We start from the raw sequence: 21,700 nt of genomic DNA, 5'->3' as shown, positions 1-21,700 counted from the left end.
GCTCTGAAGGAAAGTTTCTCAGACTGGCTCTGGACACAGCAGAGTGCAGCCACTGTGGCTGACGAGGGGGTGCAAAGGCAATTGGAGGCAGCAGCGTGTTGGGGTGGCTTTTGGGGACTTGGGACTCATGGGCTAGAGCTGTGCTCTTCTGCTTTGTGCTTGGCTTCAGCCTGACAAAAGATGTCCAACGTGCACAGGCAGGCTTTAATATTCCTGTGGTTTTATTAGATGAATCCCTGGTGCTGGATACTGAGTTTTTCTAATTAGAAAGGCAAATAACAGGAAAATCCTGGAGGAGAGAGGGGGTGCTGTTTAAGTCTAGGGCTTTTATTTTATCAACCCAGAGGTTGTTTTGTACAGATGCTTTGTATTTTTAGTAGTGTGACAGCACTGAGAAGAGTTACTGCTTTGACAAACTGAGTATGCTTTGACTAACCCACAGCTCTTGGCTGCTAACAAGGGACCGAGTATGCTTTGCTCTTTTTGGGGAGGTGCAGATGCTTTCCTTTTTAAACAAATCCCCTGCTTCTGGTGTTTTGTTGGGCTTTCTTTCCCCCAGCTGAAGTGCAAGGAGACGTGGAGTCTAAATGGCTTGGTGAAGCACCTTTTTGGCAGGCAGCTGTTGAAGGATCAGTCTGTCCGCTGCAGCAACTGGGAGACGTTTCCACTCAACGAGGAGCAGAAGCTCTATGCAGCCACAGATGCCTATGTATGTACCACAGGGGATCAGCATTCCAACCTCTGGGAGCACATCCCTTCTCCAGGGCTCCTAGCTGCTGGGTATTTCTTCAGTCCCTTGCCTGCAGGTGTTCCCTGTAGCTTGTTACCACTTCTGGATGCGTTTCCCTCGGGTTTTGTCGTCTTTCTTAGCCGCTAATGAGCCCAAATCTCGTTAAATGTCATATGGGAGGTGAAATTCAAAAGCAGCTTGGGAGAAACACAGCCTTCACTGGTGGCTAATACAGGAGAACCACAATATGGATGTTCAGCAAGAGTTCAGTTGCATATGAGTTTTGTGCTTCTCCAGAAGTCCCTGGTTTTTTCAGTATTCTGTATGAGTTTTGGTTTATCTGCAGTTCTGTGGAGGGTTTCACTGATATGCTACCAGTTGCCACCTGCTTCCCGGGAGAAAATTAAGGAAAAAAAAAATCCTTTGAGTCTCTTATTTCTAGGCTTAGAGGAAGGGAGGTGGGAAAGTAGTTTCTTTTATGACTTCTAGTTTAGTTAGGAGTTCAGCCATGGAGGGTTCAGCACCTGTGAAGACCCAAAGCAGTACAGAAAACCTTTTCAATTTTTTTGTGCGTGGTTCAGCTTTTGTAGCCATTTTTTTCCAGGCAGTGCATCTTTCCCCCTATGCTCTGTTCACCTGGCCTGCCTTTTGGAGCCTCCCAGGAAAACATGAGGGAGTAACTTGTTTCTTTTTCAACACGTGTAGCCTAATTAGCACATTGCTGGCTTTAGGCTGTGTTTTTCTGTTAGAACTCATTATTCATACCAAGGGAAATACTAAACACACCGAATCCATCTTGGTGTGTTTGTAGCTCTTCTCCTGGAGCTCGGCATGAAATCTGAATGAGGTGAGCAGATGGTGGGACCGGGAGCTGAGCGCTGGGAGCTTTCTGTGTGCAGCCAGCTTGCTGAGATGATCCACTCTGGGACCTGTCTAAGAGTGTCCATTGCAGCATTTGGCCCTTAGTGCAGCATTCTGCAACATGTAACCTGGTCCTGGTGGACAATGCAGTCAGGGTAGTCATTAGTATGATGGGAGCTGTATCCCAGTTTGGAATTCTGCTGGTCACACTGTATTGCTGCCATTATTTGCCTGATTAACTCCTGATTAGGTTTTTTTTTTGATACTGTTTTTTCTCTGTGGAGTACAGAGTACTAATAGTATTTTTTTTTTCCCTCCTAGGCTGGCTACATTGTTTATGAAAAACTGAAAAATATGAATAAGAGTGACCAGAAATTACTTAGCGTGAGCAAAGGTAAGTTGTCCATCCAGGCATAAGGAATTTATTCCATGTACAATTGCATATTCCGTTTCCCAGCAGATATTTAAGTTGTGTCAGGTTTGTTTGGCTTTTTGGTGATTACAGATGACTTGCAGAGGGAGCAGATAGGAAGGGGTGTTGGATGCCCAGGGTAACCATACTCTGTGGCTGTTTTCCATAGGACGTACATAGGAAGGTACTCTTAGGATATTTTTTTGTGTTTGTCTCTGCTGTACACAGGGATGGGAAGAATTCCCACTGTCATTCCAGTTTGTTTATGGAAACACTTCAGTGAGTTAATTTCAGTGCTGCTGATGCAGGGACAAATACCTAATTTAAGATGAAACAGCAAACCATGTTAGGAAGTAATGTTCTTATTGAGGCATATCAATAGGACCCAAATGTTTTAGAGCAGCTTAACATTATTTACTTTGTCAGAGGACATTTTAACATCTTAGTTTTTATTCAGTTCTGTGTCTGATAAACATATCGTAGGTAGCTTAAGGCTGAAAAAGAGGTGGCGAGGGGTTTGTTTCCTTTTTGTTTTGGCTGACTTATGCTTTCCTGTCAAAAGCAGGAGTGGCAGTGCTGTCCCCTTGGTCTGAGGTGCAGGGTTTGGCCTTGGTTCAGTCAGCATGTCTGTGTTAGCAGCTCTTGTCTGGGAGCTGGGAGGGACTGCTTTGTTCCCACGGTGTACCTGTTTTCCCTGAGCTTGTGTAATGGAAGAGAAGCAACGCTGGAATACTTGGAAGCTTGGCCTGATTCTCTGTGCTTGATTTTTAAGCCCTGGAAAATGCTGTCTTGCCAGCTGTAGATGTTGTAGGAATGCAGTCACAGGAATGTGAGTTCTTTATGTGGAGATGTTAGACCCCAATTATTACAAAATAACCAGTTGCTGCACTGGTTACAGATGCCACATCTGAGGGTGTGAAAGAGCGCTTGGCTTCTCTGGCTGAAGAGATAACAGACCTGGCTTCTCACATCCCTGACTCTTCTGGACAACTGGAAAACTTCCAGAGGTCAGTTTTGTGCTGACTTGTCTCTACCTCCACAGTCAGTGTTTTGCTTTTGATCTCCCAGGTCCCCCACAACAAAGTACCTGTGTTTGAGCAGGCATCTGTTACCTGCTTGTTGTTTTCCAAGAAAATGTATTTTTTTTTTTTTAATATGTAGGAATATGTGTTTTCACTGGTCTGACTGCAAGGGATTTGACACTGAAGTTGGCTGAATTTTGTTCTGAAGCATAGTAACTGCCTCTGTAACTTTGCTTTACCTTCCTTGGTTTTACCTCCTAGGGCTGCAGAAATACTAGCAGAGATATCAGAGAACATCAGTGCCTTGAAAACCACCCTGCTGGGCTCGGGTTCCCCTTCTGGACTGGAGAGGAGCTGTGGTGCAAACAGAACACATTTTGTAGCCGAGTCGGCAAATGTCAAAGCACAAAAAGCAGAATGTGCTGAGCAACCTGAAGGTGACCTCAACATCTGCTCTGATGCTACGCTGGCTGCCCTCTGGGAGGAAGAAATGAGTGGAGAGGAGGCACTGAGAGGTAACACTGCTCTGGAAAACGGGGCTCCAGCAGCCAGATTTACAGACAGAGATGACAGGGATGACTTCATGTCCCTGGACATTACCGAGCAAGAGCTTCAGGTCTTGGAACGTCAGGCTGCGAAGGAGTTGGTCAGTGAAGCTGCACCCGAGGTAATGAGCACTTGTTAACTTCTAATATTTCTTTCAGAAGTTTTGTTTTTAATGGACAGGCCCCAGAGCTGAATGTTGAGCTTAATTATCTTTGGTAAGAAGTTGAAGCACATGGAGAAGTGGCTTGTAGGAGGTTCAAAAGGTTGGAAGGTAGTGGGTGAAATAGAAATTACTTTGCTCCTAAAAGAATCGTGTTGATTTTGTAGGAGGCATGTTCCACAGACAATGAACAAAATGTGTCCTCTGTCATAGAGAGTGATGAAGAGCTGGAAATGGAAATGCTGAAAGTGAGTGCCTCAGGGTTTATTTTTCAGTTTTTTTCCTAATGATGCCGCTCTGGGATCACAGTGGAGTGGAGCACGGCTAAGGGGAGGGAATATGAAGCAGAAAGGTGCTGCCTACAGAAGAGGGACAGAATAAACACATGGATACCTCAAGAATTCAATTTGCTGGGTTTAGACTGGAGTATCATTGGCCTCCTGTGTCATTTTTACTACACCAGCTTGGACTTGATCCACCTGCTAGATTAAAGTTGTTATAACTTGATTAAAAATTGGTTCCCATATCATATTACCTGAGAGAGGCATTTTATCTGCCCTTCCATGCTCCAGAATAACTTTTTCCTTCTTAATTGCTCAGTCTCTAAAAGATGTAGATGGTTGTGAAGGAGTTTTACATGAAGGAGAGTCCAGTAAAGCCAGGAAAACTCCTGACACAGAAGTGGATGTAGCACCAGATGGTGATGAAGATGAAGGCATTGAGGAAGAGGAGGAGGAATATTTGGGTATGGTTTTTTAAAACTCTTAGTGCATGATGAAATAAACTTTTAAAACTCACTGTCTGTAGAAGCAGCCGTGGAAGCACAGTGACTTTTAGGAGGGGTTGGTTTCTCAAAATGGGAAGGTCAAGCTTGCCTGGATTTCTAAGGGGAACTTGGACTGTGTCAAGATGAAAATCCAGAGGTGTGCTTGGCAAGGGAGAGTGAACTTCTGCCCTGGTCAGCTGATGTCTGCTCCACGGGAGTAAAACTGACATGGGGGTGTGGGGGACCTGCTCAGAACACAGCACAGGTGACACCTCCCCTGTCTGCCTGTGCTCTTCTCCTGTTGCTGCTGAGTGGCAGAATTCTGAAATTCTGCCTTGGGGTGATTTTGACTTGATTTGGGGTTGTCCCTGTGGAGACAAATCAAAGAGGGGAAAGCAGCTGAAATGTGAGGAGGAACACACACCTCGACTTGTTTGGATGAAGCTGTTCCAGATGATGCAGTTAGGCATTGCAGTCCTATTGCTTTATCTTATTTATCAAGCCATATGTTCTCCTCCTCATGCAGGGTCTCTGAGGAGCCTCTTTGCTTTTTTAATCCTTCATTTCAGCCTGAAAATATCTGGAGTTTGATATCTCTTTTCACCGGAATTGCCCAAATTCTAACCCCTGGGTGTCACAAACCATGAGCAGACTGTTGTTTGTGGAGACAATGCTTTATCTTTCTAAAATTTAATCCCAAATGAGTGTTTTCTCCTCTCTCCCACTAAAGATCCACTGCTGCCAGAGCCTAGAGAAAGCCACATCATGTGTCTGAAGACCTATTTTGGGCATTCTTCATTTAAACCGTGAGTATATTTTCTGTTAAAATGGACACTCTGGGGTGTGTGTTCCTGCCCTTCCTTCAGCCTGGATGATGTTTTTGTTACTGCTCACTTGAAAAAAAACGGCAACAAACAAATGCGGGTATTGTTCACGCGCTCTGTGTTGGAGATAAATGATCCACAAGCACTGTGAAAACTGCAGGTGTTATTTGTGATCTCCTGCGAGTGTCTGCTTCAAGTGCTGCTTGCCCGAGTCCTGTTAGAGATCCCCACTCTGGCACTCGTGGCCCTGCCTGCAGTACTTGGAGTGCCTGAGCGGCTGCAGCGTGCAGGCAGCCTCAGAGGTCCCCTTAACCCACAATTCAACAAGATATGCAGTTTCATACAATTTACTTGTTATCTGTGGTGGCCAAAATCAAATATTCCCCTTTGTTTAATTTAAAGGGTCCAGTGGAAAGTGATCAATTCTCTTCTGGAAGACAGAAGAGATAATCTTGTTGTCATGGCAACTGGTGAGTTACCACTGCATCCTAAGAAACAATAGAAAGTTGCTCCCTTTTTGGGGGAGAGCAGTACAACAAACACGGCTTGGTTTTTTGGGGTGTTAGAGTTGCTTGTTGTAGCTGCATAGAAAGCATGATGTCTCCCTTGTGCTTTTTTTTTTTTTTTTTTCCCCTCTCAGGCTATGGAAAAAGCTTGTGCTACCAGTTTCCTCCTGTTTACACTGGACACACAGGAGTTGTCATCTGCCCCCTTATCTCCCTGATGGAGGACCAGGTGCTGCAGCTGACGTAAGTGACGTGGTGGCAGTGCCAGGCTGCTGCTGGATTCCCCACGGACACACGTGGGTCCTGCCTGTGGCCTTCCTGGGTGTCTCCCATTTTCAGCAGGCTGTTTGTGTGTCAGCTGCAGGGCGTGTGTTTCTCAAGGAGCACACACAGCCCCTGTCAGCAGTCGCAGATCCCTGGCTTTGCCACACAGGTGAACCAGAGGCTGAGGCTGCAAAGGATGGCTGCTGGTGAGAGGTTTCTGAAGGCACTTATTTCTGGATTCACAGGCCTTTTGTGCCCAGACCAAAGTGATGGGGGAGCTGTTTGAGGCTGTCAGACTCGTGTTGAAGTTTGGTAGGGCTTGCTTGGGGTCTGAGGAGTGACATCTGAACCCAGTATAGCTGGAAGCTGTGGGCAATCCAGATCAAAGCTGCAGCACAGGTTTTCTAGAGGGACAGTGTAGTAGGTCTCCTGACACCTGGCCTCTTCACTTCCTCAGAGGTCTGAGGGGGGAACTTGTGGGTGACATGAAATCACTCGGACATGAGCAGTTTTAGGTGTTGTCAAGATAAATCTTTGATCTTTAATAACTGATAATGCTTTCCCCACATGTATTCACTTCCTATTGTAAGAGCTATTCACTTGTGACACTTTTGCACTGAAGCAGTGGGACTCACGCTGAGCTGTGTGGTTCATTCCTGCTTTGTCCACCTTGGGAAGAAGGAGTTTTTTGTGAGAGGAGGGGATATGAAGATGTTTTGAAGTGAAGAACATCAATTACGTGCGGCGTTTTCTGCTGCACGTCGTGGCTGTGAGCAGATGAATGGCTGAACAGCCTAAGCTCCTTGACTACTACTCAGCAGGGTGTCTGTGTGACTTTTCCACTGTTTTCCTCAGTGGAAGGGGTTTATTCACTGCCTTCCCAGTGGGTCATTCCTTTTGGAGGCCGAGGAGACTGAATCCCTGCCAACTGCAGCAATTTGTCTGTCAGTCTGTCTGCAGTTTGGACTGAGCAGCTGTGGAAACCAAGAGACAATGCAGCAAATCACCAAGTTAAGAGGCAAAATATCAGTCAGTTTGGCTGGTATTTATGTCATTAAAAACCAGCCACCTGATCTAAAATTAGCAGATGCAACATCAGTAGCTCACAAAAGATTGAACAAGGTAAAAAATAGTGGGCTAGCAAGGCTTACATCCAAATGTGAGGAACTGCTGCAGTGAAGAGTTGAAGAAAATATGTTTAGCATGTTCTTTTGGATGCTTTACTTGTGAACTTGTGCAAGGAAAATGGCCTTCCTTTCTCTGATTCCTACTAGTCCAGTGTGTGTCCTGTGGAGACTGCTGGAGGGAAAGTGGAAGAGCATTTGGGTGGCAGGAAGAGCCATGCACCACTCCTGTTTTTTAAAAGGTGTTTCACACAAAGATCCTTGAAGAAAGTAGTCTCTGACCTCACAGCTTGAGCTTCCTTTAGAAATGCTGGCACAGGCTGGAGGCTAAAGCTTGGAGAGTGAGTCTGTTCATGACTGTGCTTTTTTATTTCTGCAGAATGACAGGGATTCCAGCTTGCTTCCTCGGTTCAGCTCAGTCAAAACAGGTCAAGGATTCCATCAGAGGGTGAGTTTCAGCCAAGCTTTCTGGTACTCTGGGCTGTGACATAGGGGTGCTGGAGGGGTAGGAGGTCTCCCTGCTCCATCACCACTGAAACTCCTGGTTCTGGCCCAGCCCTGGGACCTGGCACTCAGGATATTGTTTGCATTCACCCAGGCTGAGTGTGTGGGAGGCTACAGCCACCCTCCTGTGCTTTTTGGCTGGGGAGATGGAGCTTATTGACTCAGCTGTGTTCTGATTTATACCTGATTTTAGTCAGGTTTTAGACCTGTATCTGTCAGCAGCACAACAGTCCCTTCTTATTCTAAAGGCTGGCAGATCTGGTTTTCCTATTCCTGTAATGCCTCGCTTTCCTGTGGTTCTGGAATGTTTTCTGTGGTCTTTACTTAATTCCTCTTGTTTGCCATCAGAAATCTGTTGTTCTCAAATTGTTTTTCAGTGTTTTTCAATCATGACTTCATTGAAATGAATTGTCTGGGGTCTTCTCTTCTGTGTCAGTGTATTTTCTCTTGGTCTTTCAGGGGTCAGTACAGAGTTATATACATGACTCCAGAGTTTTGTTCAGGGAACTTAGAGTTACTTCAGGACCTCAACCAAACTGTTGGTAAGTTGGAGGTAAGACTGTGGGTGAGTTGCCAGGCAGCTTAAACTGATCATTATATTGAAGCCTTTTTGGTAATTGGAGACTTCTCACCCACTTCTTGGTGAGAGTAGTGACACCATTTATTCCCATTCATCACACAAGATCCTGTCACTGATGAAAAAAATAATTTGTGAGTGTTTGTCTGAGACCATCAGGCTTTGTGTTACAAGCCAGGAAATAGAGCAAATGAGATCTGTAATTCTTTCTTGTGACTGTGATGGAGAAGCAATGAGTGGGAAAGGTTCTGTTGGAGCTAGCTTGAGATTTTGATTCGTGTGAGGGATGTTGGATGTCTGGAGCTTGGATTGTGGTGGGGGAACACTGTAAAAGCTCCTGGGCCTTTTTTATGAAAGAGGCCTTGAAGGTGGTGCAGCAGAAAGCATTCCAGGAACAAAAACCAGAGCGCTGCTGGTTTCCTCCTCTCAGGAAAGCTGGAGCTTGCTGTGCTGTGATTTGTCCCCCAGGTATCACCCTCATAGCTGTGGATGAAGCTCACTGCATCTCCGAGTGGGGCCACGACTTCAGGAGCTCCTTCAGAAATTTAGGCTTGTTGAAGCAGGCTCTGCCATCGGTGAGGTTTGCCTGTATTGGGTTTCTGGTACAAGAAGAGGAGTTTGTGTGGTAGTTTGGAAATACCAGCCTTTTAATGTTGTGCTCTGGGTGTACTGACCGTGCTGGTCGGGAGTTGGAGCATCCCTGTCAGTGATTGGCCTCTGTAGATTTTTCCCAGTGTTTAAACCAAGAATGTTCTGAACTCGGACTACCAGAAACTTAGGAAATTTAAATTGCTTTGGATCCCTGTGCTGAGGAAGATGATGTCCCTAAGCTTCTGGTTTAATATTGGAGCATTTGGTCTTACCTGACTGAGTGGCTCGTAGGAGAATGCCACTGATTTCTAGACACTCCTCAGGCACTTACTGCATAAGCTCAGAAATTTAGACCTGAACTGAACATGCTTTTATTGTCAGTGTCATCCTATATTCCCTAAATTTAGCTAATCACATCAGTGAATTACTGTGGACTCGTGGAAGATACATTCAGAATAAAACTTTGTATTTCAAGTGTTCTGTTCCTGTCTGCTCTCTCAAGAGCTTTGCTCTAAAATGTTCAAGAAGTTCAATATTAACTATATTTTTCAAATGACTGAACTTATCCAATGATAAACACATTAAAGTGTCTCTTTAAGTTCTCTCTGAGTAGACTCTTGAGGTTTTTGGTGTAAAAAATGATCAGTGAGAGGTCATGAATGTTATTTGACATCTCTTTACAGGTCCCCATTATTGCTTTGACTGCAACTGCCAGTCCCTCGATCAGACAGGACATAGTGAAATGCCTGGACCTGAGGAATCCCCAGGTCACCTGTACCAGTTTTGACAGACCTAACCTGTACCTGGAAGTTGGACAGCAAAGTGGAGACATCTGTAGGGATTTGAAGCAGTTCCTAACTAGGAAAGGAAGGTAAGGATTTAAGCCTGGTTTTGATCCCTCAGATGTGTTTTTTTTACAGGCAGGTGTTTTTTGTTTTTTTTTTTTTTTTTTAATTCTGTATCTTTAGATGTTGTTGTTGTTATTTTCAGCAGCTCTGTGTATGAGTTTGAAGGCCCCACTATCATCTACTGCCCTACAAGAAAGGCCACTGAGCAGGTGGTGTGTGCACTGAATAAACTCAACGTGGCCTGTGGTGCCTACCATGCTGGCATGGGGAACAAGGAGAGGAGAGACACTCACCACCAGTTCATGAGGGATGAAATTCAGGTACGTGGGAAACCAAAGTCTCTTGGGTCCTATTTAGAATTACAGAGTTTTTGGTGGAAGAAAATTTTGGAATATCAACCTGTGTTCTGGGTGTTCTTCACCCAGAACTCTGTCTTGCAGTTCTGGGTGAAGAAATTGCTGGTCTGTGCCGACAGGAATAAGATTCCTGGCCTATCTTTGGAATTTCTGTAGCAATTCCCCTAAAAATGCATGGTATCCAAGGAAAATGGTGGTAGCTGGAACAAGAGCACAGCTTTGGTGAGCTGCTGCTTTCCTGGGCAGCAGTGATCTCCTGGGACTCCTTGTGTTCCTTTTCATGACTTGTTTTGTGCCTGTTGGGAACAGCTACATGAACACACTCCTGCATTTGCCATAGCACATCATCCCTCTCATGGTTGTGATCCTCTGGCCAAACTCAGCCCCGTGGGTCTGAAGCTGCTGCAGCTCAGGCTGGATTTTGAGGCTCGAGATCTCACTCAGCGCGCGTGAATTAAGCCAGGCGCGTTCTTCGGGGTCACCTGAAGGCACGTGGCCGCTGTTTTGCAGTGCGTTGTGGCCACGGTGGCCTTCGGGATGGGCATCAATAAGGCCGACATCCGGCTGGTGATCCACTACGGCGCCCCCAAGGAGATGGAATCCTATTACCAGGAAATGGGGAGAGCCGGGCGCGACGGCCTTCCCGCGGCCTGCCACGTCCTCTGGGCTGCCACAGACCTGGCCTCTAACAGGTACAGCTCTGGACACAGCCCTTGTCTCCCTCCTCAGGGCCTTTTGCCATGGCTCTCTGCAATTTGGTAGCCCGTGGGCTTGGAAGAAGCTCTCTGTCTCTCTCCTGTTCTAGCCTCTTTGGGAATAATGTTTGGAAGAATATGCATGAAGTGCTCTCCTGAGTATGCCCCGTGGTGGAGAAGCAGGCAGGCAGCTTGGGTGTGGTTTTAGTAGGATATTTTTTCTAGCTCTTCCTGGTAAATTGGAGGGCATTGTCTGGCATATTTCATATTTTCATAGTGGACAACATTTAAGGCTGTGCGTTTTTTGCTTCTGTCTCAGACGCCTCCTGAGCGAGATCCGCAACGAGGCGTTCCGGCTGTACAAGCTGAAGATGTTGGCAAAGATGGAGAAGTACCTGGTGTCCAATGGCTGCAGGAGGAAGTGAGTGCTGGAGCCTATTTAGTGCTTTGTCACTGCAGGCAGCTTTGCTAAGAGCTGCAGGGACTCGGGCACAGGTGGGGGCTGTAACCAGAAGGCAGCTCAGGCTCACAATGTGTTCTACAAGCACAGAACATTCTATTCTATATTAATAAGCTGTATCAAAAGTACATCCTTCAGCACATTTATACGTTTCCTTGTTTGCTTGTTTTCAAAAAAGACTTTTTCTTTAGAGGAATCAAGGCTAAATAATTGGTTCCCCAGTGAATTAATTAATGATGCTGATTTCTACTCCGTTTTCTACAATAAATTTCACGTGTAAATTCTTGGTCTTCTATTGAATTCTTTTTGTTCCCTTGGGTAGAATCATCCTGTCTCATTTTGAAGACAGACAACTCCGAAAGGTTTCCTCTGGCATCATGGGCACAGAAGAATGCTGTGATAATTGCAGGTCCAGGTAAGCTTTCTTCCCTGAAGGCTGATCCTAGAGGTGATGTTCTCTCAGCCTGACTTACAAGGCAAATTATCTAAAAGAATTGACTTTCACGCATCTGATCTTGCAGCTGTTCAGCCCGAGGTTTATTTTTGAACGTCTCTCTAACCTTTTTCCAGTGAGTCGAGCAAACTGTGATAAGCTCCAAGTGAGGCTGTGGGAAAGCCTGGAAGCAGAGCAGGATCACAGTTCTTAAAAGGGGTTTAGAGCACCACTCAGTGAAAAACACTCCTATTCATCAGTTTAAGCCCTTTTAGGTAATTAATCCCAGAAGACAACACTTGCAAATGGTGTGTGGTACCAGGTGTCTAAGGCTAAATTGCCCCAGTGTCCAGGGAGTTGTTCTCCTGTGCTGACATGTGCTCTTTTAACCTTGCTAATAATCTCACACATGTGCTGAGGGGGTCTCAGGAGGCTGATAGTCACGGAGGCATGAGCAGAAACACCTTTGTCACTTCCTTCTGTAGTTGGAATAAAGCTTTCCCTGCAGTTATAGTGAAGCATTCCTTGCTCTTGCTGTCAGCCTGATGCTCTCTGATCCCAGGCAAGGTGCTAGGCTGTGGTGCTTTCTGGAGAAGTGTTACCAATTTAGCTACTGAATTTCTGTATGTCAAGGATTAGGACAGCTTTGCCTGGCCTCTACTACAGCTAAGTCTAAAAAGAATTTAAAAGATCATGATTGCCCTCTTTGCAGTCACCTTGCAGTGCTTATAAAGAGCCAGGTAGTGAATTTGTATTGCAGAACTGAAATCACTTGAAATAGATAACTTTCATTTTTTCTCCTTAGAAGTGGTTTGTGACAGTAATTTTTCAGTGGGTTCTTTCAGTCAGTAAGAAATACATTAACAAACCTTACATAGCCTTTAATGGGGTTGCTCTTTACTCCTGTTTTTGGGTTGGTTTTTATTTATGTTCTTAAAGAAACAGGAGAAAGTTTTAAAGTGTGGTTAAAGAAATGTTGTGCATGCCCGAACCAATACAAATATTTAAATATTGAATCCCAAAGATTGCTGAGACAATGTTCTTAACTGCAGGTGTGGTGGAGAACTTACTGTAGGGCGGGGGAGTTGTCTGAGAATTTACATGGATAGAAATATACATGTGTCTTGAAGTTACACTGATACAAACAATTAAACGTATTTAAGTGTATAGAACTAGGACTGACGTTAGAGACTAAGCACAACTAATCCCTTGTGGTTATTTCATTTAATTATGTCATTAATCACTGGGTTGACAACATCTGGAGCAAGGGAGAGGGGGCTTGGTTTGTTTGTGTTAAGCTTGGCTTCCTTTGTGCCTCCCAGCGGCTCCTGCCTTGCAGTCCCCAGCGACTTTGAGGGCGGATTGCAGGACTTTGGCAAGCAAGCACACCAGCTGCTGTCTGCAGTGAGTGCCCTGGATGAGAGGTTTGGGACCAGGATGCCAATTCTGCTTCTTCGAGGGTCTGTAAGTGATGGGGCAGCTCCTTGTTCTGAGGGGAGGGGCTGTGACAGTGTCCCTCTTGATTCATCTGTCAGTCACTACATGCATATACATACATGTCCATGCGTGTGTACCCTTTTCCTTGGAGAGATGGAGGTTTGTGCAGAGAGGCAGTCTTGACTTCAGGAAGCTGCTCAGCTCCACTCCCCACACAACAAGCAAGATGATTGTCCTTTAGCCTTTTGCGAAAATGCCTAATTTTGATTCTCTTGCAAGGAACAGCCTTTTCAGAATTAAGGATAAACATCTTGGCTCAATTAGCTGACTTGTGTTTGAATAAAGCGAAGGATGGCTTCCACTGTAGCTTTGTGCTGCTGTCTGACTTGGGACTACTGAAGTAGGAAGTAGGGTACCAGAGTAAATGTAAATTAATTACCATGCACCTTTAATTATAATTGTTTTGAAATAGTAAGCAAGAAACTCACTGGAAATCAATTAGAATAAGAACAAAGTACTTTTAATGCTTACAAACTGAGGAGACGAGGAATGACCTGTAGTACTTGATAAAACTGGGTGAATTATGTTCCTTGTTTAACCTTTTAATGCAGTTAAGCTGCTGACTGTCACACAAGTGTATCTAGGGGAAAATGAACTTGCCACGGCCTTGGCAGGAAGCAGATGAGGAGTGGAATAGGTCAGAGGAGGCTCCTCATTCATGTACTGGGCTTTTGCTTTACTGATTGTGTTTGAAGCTTCCCTGTGCAAGGAGTGGACAAATCTCCACAAAAATCAGACAAATCTGACGGGTTCTTTCAAACCTTCCAGTGCTCCCAGCGCTTGCCAGACCGGTACCGGAGGCACCCTCTCTTTGGCTGTGGAAAAGAGTGGCCAGAGAACTGGTGGAAACTACTCTGCCAGCAGCTGATCATGGAAGGGTTCCTCAAAGAGGTCTCGGGCCAAACCAACAAGTTTGCAACCATTTGTGTGCTCACCCAGAAGGTACTTGTGGTAGAGAAATGACCCACTGAGAGCTCCTCCTGAGTAACCCACAGCTAAGCCATGCGGTTTATTTCTTACAGGGTAGGAATTGGCTGTCCAAAGATGGATCTGCCTCAAAGCCAAGTCTTCTGTTACAGTCCAGTGAAGACCTTAATCTGCAGAGACCTTCTGCCAGGTAATTGTAGCACGTGTGTTCTCTTGAACGCTTCTTTGCTGACGGCAGATCTGTCTGTGAAGCCTGCTTTTGGAGAAGGCAGGGTTGAACAGCAGGAGGCTTTGAGATCCTCAGTGTTCTGTTTTTTTTCATGAGGAATGACAATTCTAATGATTAATCAAAAACTTGATTTGCCAAATACATCCTTGTCTGAACTTGAAATCAGTTTATTTAGCAAAATGTTATTTTTTGTTCACTATACGATGGAATTAAGATAGAATTAATTGCATTACAGCAGCAGGCCTCTGCTCTCCAGGCAGCGCTCCCCAGGCACAAAAGGAACAGCACAGTCACCAGGCAAGCAGGTCTGTACCAGTACAACCCTCCTGCTGCGTGATCCATCCTCGCTCATGTTAAAAATAAATCCAACTCAACTTACCGCAAGTTAATGTTTTGTCAACAGCAAACTCAGTGAAAAGATGGTAAATCAGCATTTGTCTTGTTCTTCTGGTTTTTCATAGGTATCTCTATATGAGATGTTCTCCTGTTACAGAAAAGGTCAAACTCCTCCAAGAAGCACTAACATGGTTAACAGGTACGGTATTTGAAAATAAAATGGAGTTATCTAATTTTGATGGTGTTAATGTGGATACTGCTTGTTGGGGGATTGTTAAAGTGAGCGTTTTCCTGTGCAATGAATGTGGAAATGTTTAATGCATTAAAAAAAAAAGACCAGTGCCTAAAGCTTGCTGTACACTGCATTACATCTCAAAATATATCGTGTTTACAAGATTTCACAGTTAACATCTGGGAGCATGGAGGGCTCTGCCTTTCCACACTGGTCTGGAGAAGACTGAGACCAAGCCGAGGCTCCCTCGGGTCAAAAGAAATCAAATAACCTCTTGCAAAAAGCAGACCAAGTAATTTGTTTTCCTGGCTCATGTGCTGCTTCAGATTAAATGCACCTTGTATTTCTGAATGGATTCCTCCTTCAGGCCACTGTTCTGGTGCTGGCAGATGACAGGAAGGGGCCCTGTCACTAAGGTGAATATTTGCCACTGCAGCCATGTGAAGACAGATGATTTTAGGGACAGTTAAAATCCAAGCCAAGTTATTTTGCCCTGTGCTTAGGAAAGGAGTCTCTTGGTCCAGCTTGTGTGCTAACAGATGTTGCAGTGTAATCCTGGCAGTCCAGTCAAGGGTGGATGTCCCTGAGCTCGTGGACTCAGTGGGAGTTTGGATACTGCTGGTTGTACCCCAACCAGCTCCAGTCCTGTCTGGGTGCAGAGCTGGCAAAATAAGTTGGGCCTTGAACCAAGTCCCTGAATAAACTGATCTAAAGCAAGGCTTGCTTCACACATGATTTTTTGTTAGTGTTTCAGGGCGCTCACCACTGAAATCTCCTTTCAAGTCCCAAGGACCAGGTGTTTCATCCCCAGAAAAAGAACTAGAGGTAAGCTTTTCTGGGACAGGGAGGATATCTCTGAATTGCAGTCAGCCTGCACACCACAGTTGTTCGGTGTTTGGGCAGCTCTTAAAATTACTGAGCTGTTTTGAACAGAGGTCCCAGAATAGGACTGAAATACATGAGGAGGGGTTAATGGATGGTAGGTGTTTTGTGTATTATCGAGAAGATCAGGGAGGTGATAACTTTTGCTCTTGTAACATAAATCATACCTATGAGTGAGGTAGAGCTGCTTCCTGAGAATTTGGCTCCTTCCTTCCCAGACTGCTCTGTATGGCAAGCTGCTGACTGCTAGACAGAAGGTAGCTAATGAGAAGGAAATTCCTCCAGCTGTCTTGGCAACCAATAAGATCCTGGTGGAGATGGCCCGGATAAGGTAAAGCCAGCATGCAGACGTGTTGTACAAAGCGGGGAGCTTGCACAAAGCGGGGAGCTTGCAAGCCAAGTCACAAATCCCTTTCCTGCTTCTGTTGGGGGAGTGGAGGCATCTGAAGTGCCTCCTCCAGCTACTAAAAGGCAACAGTATTTTGGGACTGTCTTATGCTGTCGCATTCTTCATCCTAAACCAGGCCTACGAGCATCGAGAACCTGAAGAAAATTGATGGTGTGTCTGAAGCCAAGTCCACCATGTTGGTGCCTCTCCTGGCTGAAATTAAGGACTTCTGCCAAGCAAATGGTTTGCAGGTATGATGAACTCAAGTGTCTTCTCCTGGGCAGGAGCCTTAATGATGGGATTTGTTCTGCAGCTATTGGACTCCATGGAGTTGTCCTTCTGTTTCACAAAAAAATACTGTGATCCAGTGAGGGGAACCAAAAGCGTGTAGAGTTTTTTAGTTGTTTTCAGGGAGTCTATGTTGAGACAGTTTAGCTCAAATTGAGAAGTGTCCCATGCAGATTGCATGCCACAGTTTGTTCTGATGGAATAGTTTCACATGGAATGAGGACTACCTAAGACAATGTGTTGGCCTGGGCACTCTGTTCTGGCTGGTGTTCTTTTCCAAGTTCCTTGGATGATGCCATGCTCATTTTAGTAAGGTGGGAACATGTGAGTGTCCATCTGGATTCCCTCCTTGCTTTAATTTTCCCTCCCTTCTTTTTTTTTTTTTGAGAACATGGAGTTGTGGGTCAAAACCGACCTCCAGAGAGATGAATGGTTTTTTGTTAGTGTTACTTTGTCAGAAAATGGGAGGGTGATCAGTGGGTTGTCACTGGGATACAATTCATCTAATTCTGCTTTATCTCACTCAGACCGACACATTCCCCACATCTGAATCTAAGGCTCAGAAAGAAGCATCTCCTTGGAAATGTGCTAGAGCCCTTTCTCCCTCAGAGGAGGTCACATATATCCTGTTCCAAGAGAAAAATTACTCCCTGGTAAGCTCTGGACCGTGGAGGCTTTTGCTTTGCTGAAAACAGACAGCAGAGAGACTTTGTCTAGAGGAGGGGGATGTGCAAGTTCTCTTAAATCCTCTGCACAGTGCTGGGTAGGTTGCTTGAAACCTCTGAGGCAGTACTTTTCCTGGGAAATGGCAGATCCTCTTACCCCTGAAGCAGTGGTATGGAAAACTGAGGTGGGATACAGTGAGTTTTTAATTCCACAGTAAGCAACTCAAGTTGCTTTGGCTTTTGCTTTGTCCCTCCCAAGAGTATGGGTCAGGTGGTCCCCAAGGTGAAAGTGTACCTAAGAATGAATTAATAAGAAATAGCTGTACAGTTATTACTGGGCAGCTTGATGATCTCTATCCACTAATCCTGATGAAAAGTACAGTGTGTGTATCCCTTGTGGAGAAATTAGTAGAAACTTGAAATGTGCTTTTTTGAAGAGTACAGTTGGAAATCTCTCCTGGAGAAAAACAAATGTGGGTCAATCAAGTTTGAGATGCTTTTCTTCAAGGCGAATGTTTTAAGAGGAGAGTTCATCCAACATGAGAGAATGAGGGGGAATTAGTTTTGGTGCTGTTATCCATGTTTGTGGGCCCCTGAGAGGTCAGGTACACCACAGCTCCTTCATCACAACTAAGTTCAAGGTGAGGTCTTGCACTCAAGCTGTCGAGTTTTGAGGGAGAAACACCCTTGACAAGCTGGAAAAGAAATGAGTTGGCTCTTAGGAATAATGCGGTGCTCTGGTGAACGTTGCGCTGCCGCGTGCCGGTGACTCTGGATTGTTTTTTGGCAATTACCTGTGGCTCCCCTGTGCCTTTGTTTCCCCAGGGGGCCATAAGTGAGAGCAGATCTCTGCCCCTTGCCGTGGTTGGCACTCACCTGTGCCAGGCCGTGGCAGCGGGCCGCACGGTGAGCCTGGAGCGAGCGGGTTTGACTCCTGCAGTGCAGCGGGTCATCAGGGACGTGATCCGCAGCCCTCCCATTCTCTCAGGTGAGCATCACTGGCCTTGCCTGCAGCTGCTCATCCCAGGTAGATCCCCCATCAGTCCTGGAAGGCTGGGCCAGTGCCAGGGCGCCACTTTCCTTTCAGGGTTCAGTTGTAAAATAACTTCATCGTGATCCATAACAATGGGGCACACCTTGAAAAATTCTTCGACTTGGGTGTATGGAGATGATTAAGACATCCCTCTTAAATCTGTGTTTACTGAAATGTTCTTGGGGGAAAAAAAAAACTGATAAAGTATTCTTGTAAGTACTGGCATCCTCAGAAAACATGCTGGGAATTCTTCACATGACCTTACAAGTCAAACCCATACATTGTCATCTTGATACCTTTTCTATGCCTTAATCCATCCTGTGCTTGAATGAGGTGCAGTGAATGTATTTTACAATGTAAGAAAACTGAATCAGGGGCAAGAGGCTTAAACAATTGACATTATATTTATGTTTTTTCCAAGACACTACCAAAATTCAAGAAATTAGAAAACTTACTCCTGCCAATATTGAGCTGTATCTGATCAAGATGATGATTGCACTATTGGAGAAAGAAAATAGAAATAAATCTCAGGATGGCTTAGGTATCAAAAGAAGGTTGGTGTGGCCTGAAGGGCAACAGGGAAAAACAGGAGCAGATCAAGCAAGCAGGGAAGGTGCCTTGTGGAATAAAAAACAGGTTAGTAAAAGAAGGTTGTAAAACTGTTCCTCTGTAAAATCATGCTTTCTTGGTAGGAACAGATTAACAGAACATTGTTGGTGTTTCCAGCTGTGCTTAGTGTCTCATCTTCCCAATCCATCTCTCCCTTGGTTTTAAGTAGAACTGCCTCCTCGTCCTCCTCAGAGGAATGCTCAGAGTGGAAACTGAGGGTTCTTTTGGGATAAGTATAAGGAAGAGGTCAGAGCTGTGCAGCTTTGCTGTGATTTGTTACACACATGACAAGTTATTCCCAGTGAAAACTTGGATATGCTCATTCCTTCATAGCAACCAAATCCAGGTTGTGCCCTGGCTTTGTGCACTGGGATGTGGGCAAAGAGATCGTTCTACTAGGCAGGAAGCAGAAAGGGTAAGAGGGTGAAAAAGCCAGAGGCAATTCCAGCCAGGAATGTCTGTCGTGGGGTTCTTATATTGCTTGAAACTGCTGGGCACAGCCTGGTGATGAGTGTCTCCAGGAGGACAGATCTTGGGGAATAAGGAGCTCTTTGCTGGTGTTTGACAAAATCCAGGGTAGTCTGAGCCCTCTGCCGGCCTCTGACCCCATGGCCAGTTCAGCACCTTGTACAAAGGACACCCTGCACTGAGCAGCACCGGGTGGGGATGGGAAAAAGAAACACTATATTCCAAATCCTGCCACCTGTGCTGGGGTTTCATGTCTGTTCCTTACAGGGTTCGGGGCTGATTTCTTAAACACTGGCGCAAACAGATTTTCCGGCATTGCTGTTTTGCCAAATTGATTTTCTTGCGTTCCCAAGTGCTGTTTTGTGTCCACAATATCTGTGTCAGAGCCTTCTTTGTCCTGCAGTTGACCTCCTGGCGGTGCAATTGCCTGAGCTCTGATCACCCTGCTCCTGTTGGTTCCTGGAGCTAACAGTGGGAATAACATGCTATTAGGAATGAAATTAATATAATCCAAAGGAACAGACTGCAAATCCAAAAGCTAATCCTAACAGTCTTTACTTCTCCCTCAGAAGATATCCTGGTTCTAATAATTCTCTGTAGCAAGCAATTCTAAGTCTCTTAATGGATGTTCTTGGATTTGAATGGCCTGACACTGCTGCTGCTGCTTTTACAGGGTAGTGGGCTCAATCCAGCATCCAGGGAAGGAGCAGGGAAAACCCATCTGCATGAGGTGCCTTTGGCTTGGGTAAACAGGTGTTCTCACTCTAATAAAGCATGTGGTAAACCTGCCATTAGTGAGGATTTTGGTAACACAGGGATGTGTAGCTGATGTAAAAATGTCAGCGTGACTGCTGCAACCTATGACCAGCAGGATGGTATAAAAAAACATGAGTTCATATCTCTGTGCCCTCTGTGCCATTTTTAACTGACACTTTAGCTGTAAAAACACATTTGAAAATACAACACTTGGGAGACAGAAGTAAATATTTCAAGTTTTCAGAGCCATAGGGACGGAAAAGTGTTTTTTCCACAAAAAAAAAAAAAAAAAAGCCCAAGTAGAATTTCCAGTTGCTGTGTGTTTGAAATGCACAAACTTCACTTGCTCAGATTTTATTGTGGTGAAATGAGTAAGAAATGGGCAGCGCCCTCGCTAAGCAGAGCTGTTGGAACTGTGATGAGGGACTGTGATCCAGGTAACCTTGTGCTTCCTTTCTGTCCCCTGGGAAGGCTGCAGGGAGCGTGGATGGCAGCCAGGCAGGGAGCAGGGGGCCAGCAGGCCCCTCGGAGCCCATCACCCCGGCCTCCTCCAAGCAGCCTGCCCTCGATCCCGAGGAGGAGGAGGAGCTCTTTGCAGACTCTCAGCCCAAGGTGAGAAGGCAGGAGCACAGCCCAGACCTGGTGATTGGGGTGGGGGGGATCTTCAACAACCCAATTCTCAGCTTCTGTCTGGCTCCCAGAGTGTGTCTAAAAGCTTGGCCTGGCTTTTGCCAGCCCGTTTCTCTCATCCTGAGACATCCCTGAGGCAGTGGTGCCACGTTGCTTTTGTTGTCCTTGCTGTGTCCAAATATCCCACTTGGACAGCAGTAGGCTGCTGCAGCAAACTTCTCCCCCAGTACATTTTGTCAGCTCTGTCAAAATTCTGACTTTTTAAGAGGACATTTGGTTCCTTTTTTCCCCCTTTTAAGTACAGGGTTCTGTGAGGCTGTGCCCATCACATTAAGGCTTTTTGCACTGGTGTCTATGGGAGCACAAGCTGTATGAGCGGACACGAAGAGTTTTTATTTAGAAGGGAGCTCATGTCTCTGACCAGCACCACTTCTTGAACCCCTTGCTCCAGTTTGAAGCTGGATATTGCTGTGAGTGCAAATCTTTGTCAGCCTTGATTCTCAGAGTTTAATTCTTAATCCCTTGGCTACTTAATTAAGGTGTTGGATTTCAGTGAGGCATAAGCCTTCTGTGAACAATTTGGTCAGTTTGTGGCTCCAGCTGAGCGTGAATTTGAGGCACAGAGCTGTGCCAGTGAGGCAGGCTATCGATGTGCATGCCCTTCCATCTTTGTGCGTTTGTTTCCTTCCAGAACTCGCATCCCCCTGCTAAGAGGAGGATGCCAGAATGGTTTGGGACCTCGGCAGCAACAGCTGGAGCTCTAACCCAGACCAAGAAATGCAAAACAGAAACCAGAAAAGGGATTTTCAGTTGAATGTGGAAATCAAGATTGTTTCTTAATAGTCTTTCCTGATGCCGCGAGCATTATCTGCGGACTGTTGCTTCACAGGGGCTTTAATTACCCCTGCTCTGCATTATTGCTGCTGCTGCCTCCTCTCTCTTCCTCAAGCAGCACTTTTAGGACTTTTTTTTTTCACTGTGTGAAATGGGACGTCAATAAAAATTTCCAAATAAATAGCCGGGTTTGGGGGTTGTTTTTATGTTTGTGTGTGTGTGAGGGCGGGCGGGCCCGGGCCGCGTT

At 45.5% G+C, this 21,700-nt stretch overlaps 1 protein-coding gene across 5 annotated transcripts in view; it reads left to right on the top strand.

Moving 5' to 3' along the window:
- WRN (WRN RecQ like helicase) overlaps nt 1-21,636 on the top strand; it is a 28,476-nt gene extending 6,840 nt beyond the window's left edge. Inside the window, exons 7-36 of one of the 5 annotated variants that reach the window (XM_053940196.1) lie at nt 560-709; nt 1,913-1,985; nt 2,902-3,010; nt 3,287-3,692; nt 3,899-3,979; nt 4,332-4,476; nt 5,228-5,303; nt 5,724-5,791; nt 5,962-6,070; nt 7,595-7,663; nt 8,179-8,261; nt 8,765-8,871; nt 9,571-9,758; nt 9,878-10,055; nt 10,602-10,783; nt 11,106-11,207; nt 11,569-11,661; nt 13,002-13,143; nt 13,945-14,118; nt 14,199-14,293; nt 14,568-14,637; nt 14,794-14,867; nt 15,647-15,725; nt 16,001-16,113; nt 16,307-16,421; nt 16,986-17,111; nt 17,949-18,111; nt 18,578-18,792; nt 20,461-20,601; nt 21,311-21,636. In XM_053940196.1, the coding sequence (XP_053796171.1) occupies nt 560-709; nt 1,913-1,985; nt 2,902-3,010; nt 3,287-3,692; nt 3,899-3,979; nt 4,332-4,476; nt 5,228-5,303; nt 5,724-5,791; nt 5,962-6,070; nt 7,595-7,663; nt 8,179-8,261; nt 8,765-8,871; nt 9,571-9,758; nt 9,878-10,055; nt 10,602-10,783; nt 11,106-11,207; nt 11,569-11,661; nt 13,002-13,143; nt 13,945-14,118; nt 14,199-14,293; nt 14,568-14,637; nt 14,794-14,867; nt 15,647-15,725; nt 16,001-16,113; nt 16,307-16,421; nt 16,986-17,111; nt 17,949-18,111; nt 18,578-18,792; nt 20,461-20,601; nt 21,311-21,433 (3,849 nt within the window). In that variant the 3' untranslated portion in view covers nt 21,434-21,636. The remainder of the gene's footprint in view (nt 1-559; nt 710-1,912; nt 1,986-2,901; nt 3,011-3,286; nt 3,693-3,898; nt 3,980-4,331; nt 4,477-5,227; nt 5,304-5,723; nt 5,792-5,961; nt 6,071-7,594; nt 7,664-8,178; nt 8,262-8,764; nt 8,872-9,570; nt 9,759-9,877; nt 10,056-10,601; nt 10,784-11,105; nt 11,208-11,568; nt 11,662-13,001; nt 13,144-13,944; nt 14,119-14,198; nt 14,294-14,567; nt 14,638-14,793; nt 14,868-15,646; nt 15,726-16,000; nt 16,114-16,306; nt 16,422-16,985; nt 17,112-17,948; nt 18,112-18,577; nt 18,793-20,460; nt 20,602-21,310) is intronic. The other 4 variants (XM_053940197.1, XM_053940198.1, XM_053940200.1 and 1 more) reach the window with 4 other exon arrangements.
- Nucleotides 21,637-21,700: the final 64 nt, after the last annotated feature.

The sequence above is a fragment of the Vidua chalybeata genome, chromosome 4 (genome assembly GCF_026979565.1).
Source record: "Vidua chalybeata isolate OUT-0048 chromosome 4, bVidCha1 merged haplotype, whole genome shotgun sequence".
Lineage (NCBI taxonomy): Eukaryota > Metazoa > Chordata > Aves > Passeriformes > Viduidae > Vidua > Vidua chalybeata.
The sequence above is the reverse complement of the archived record's forward strand: the minus strand, read 5'-3'. Positions and strand labels throughout refer to the sequence as shown.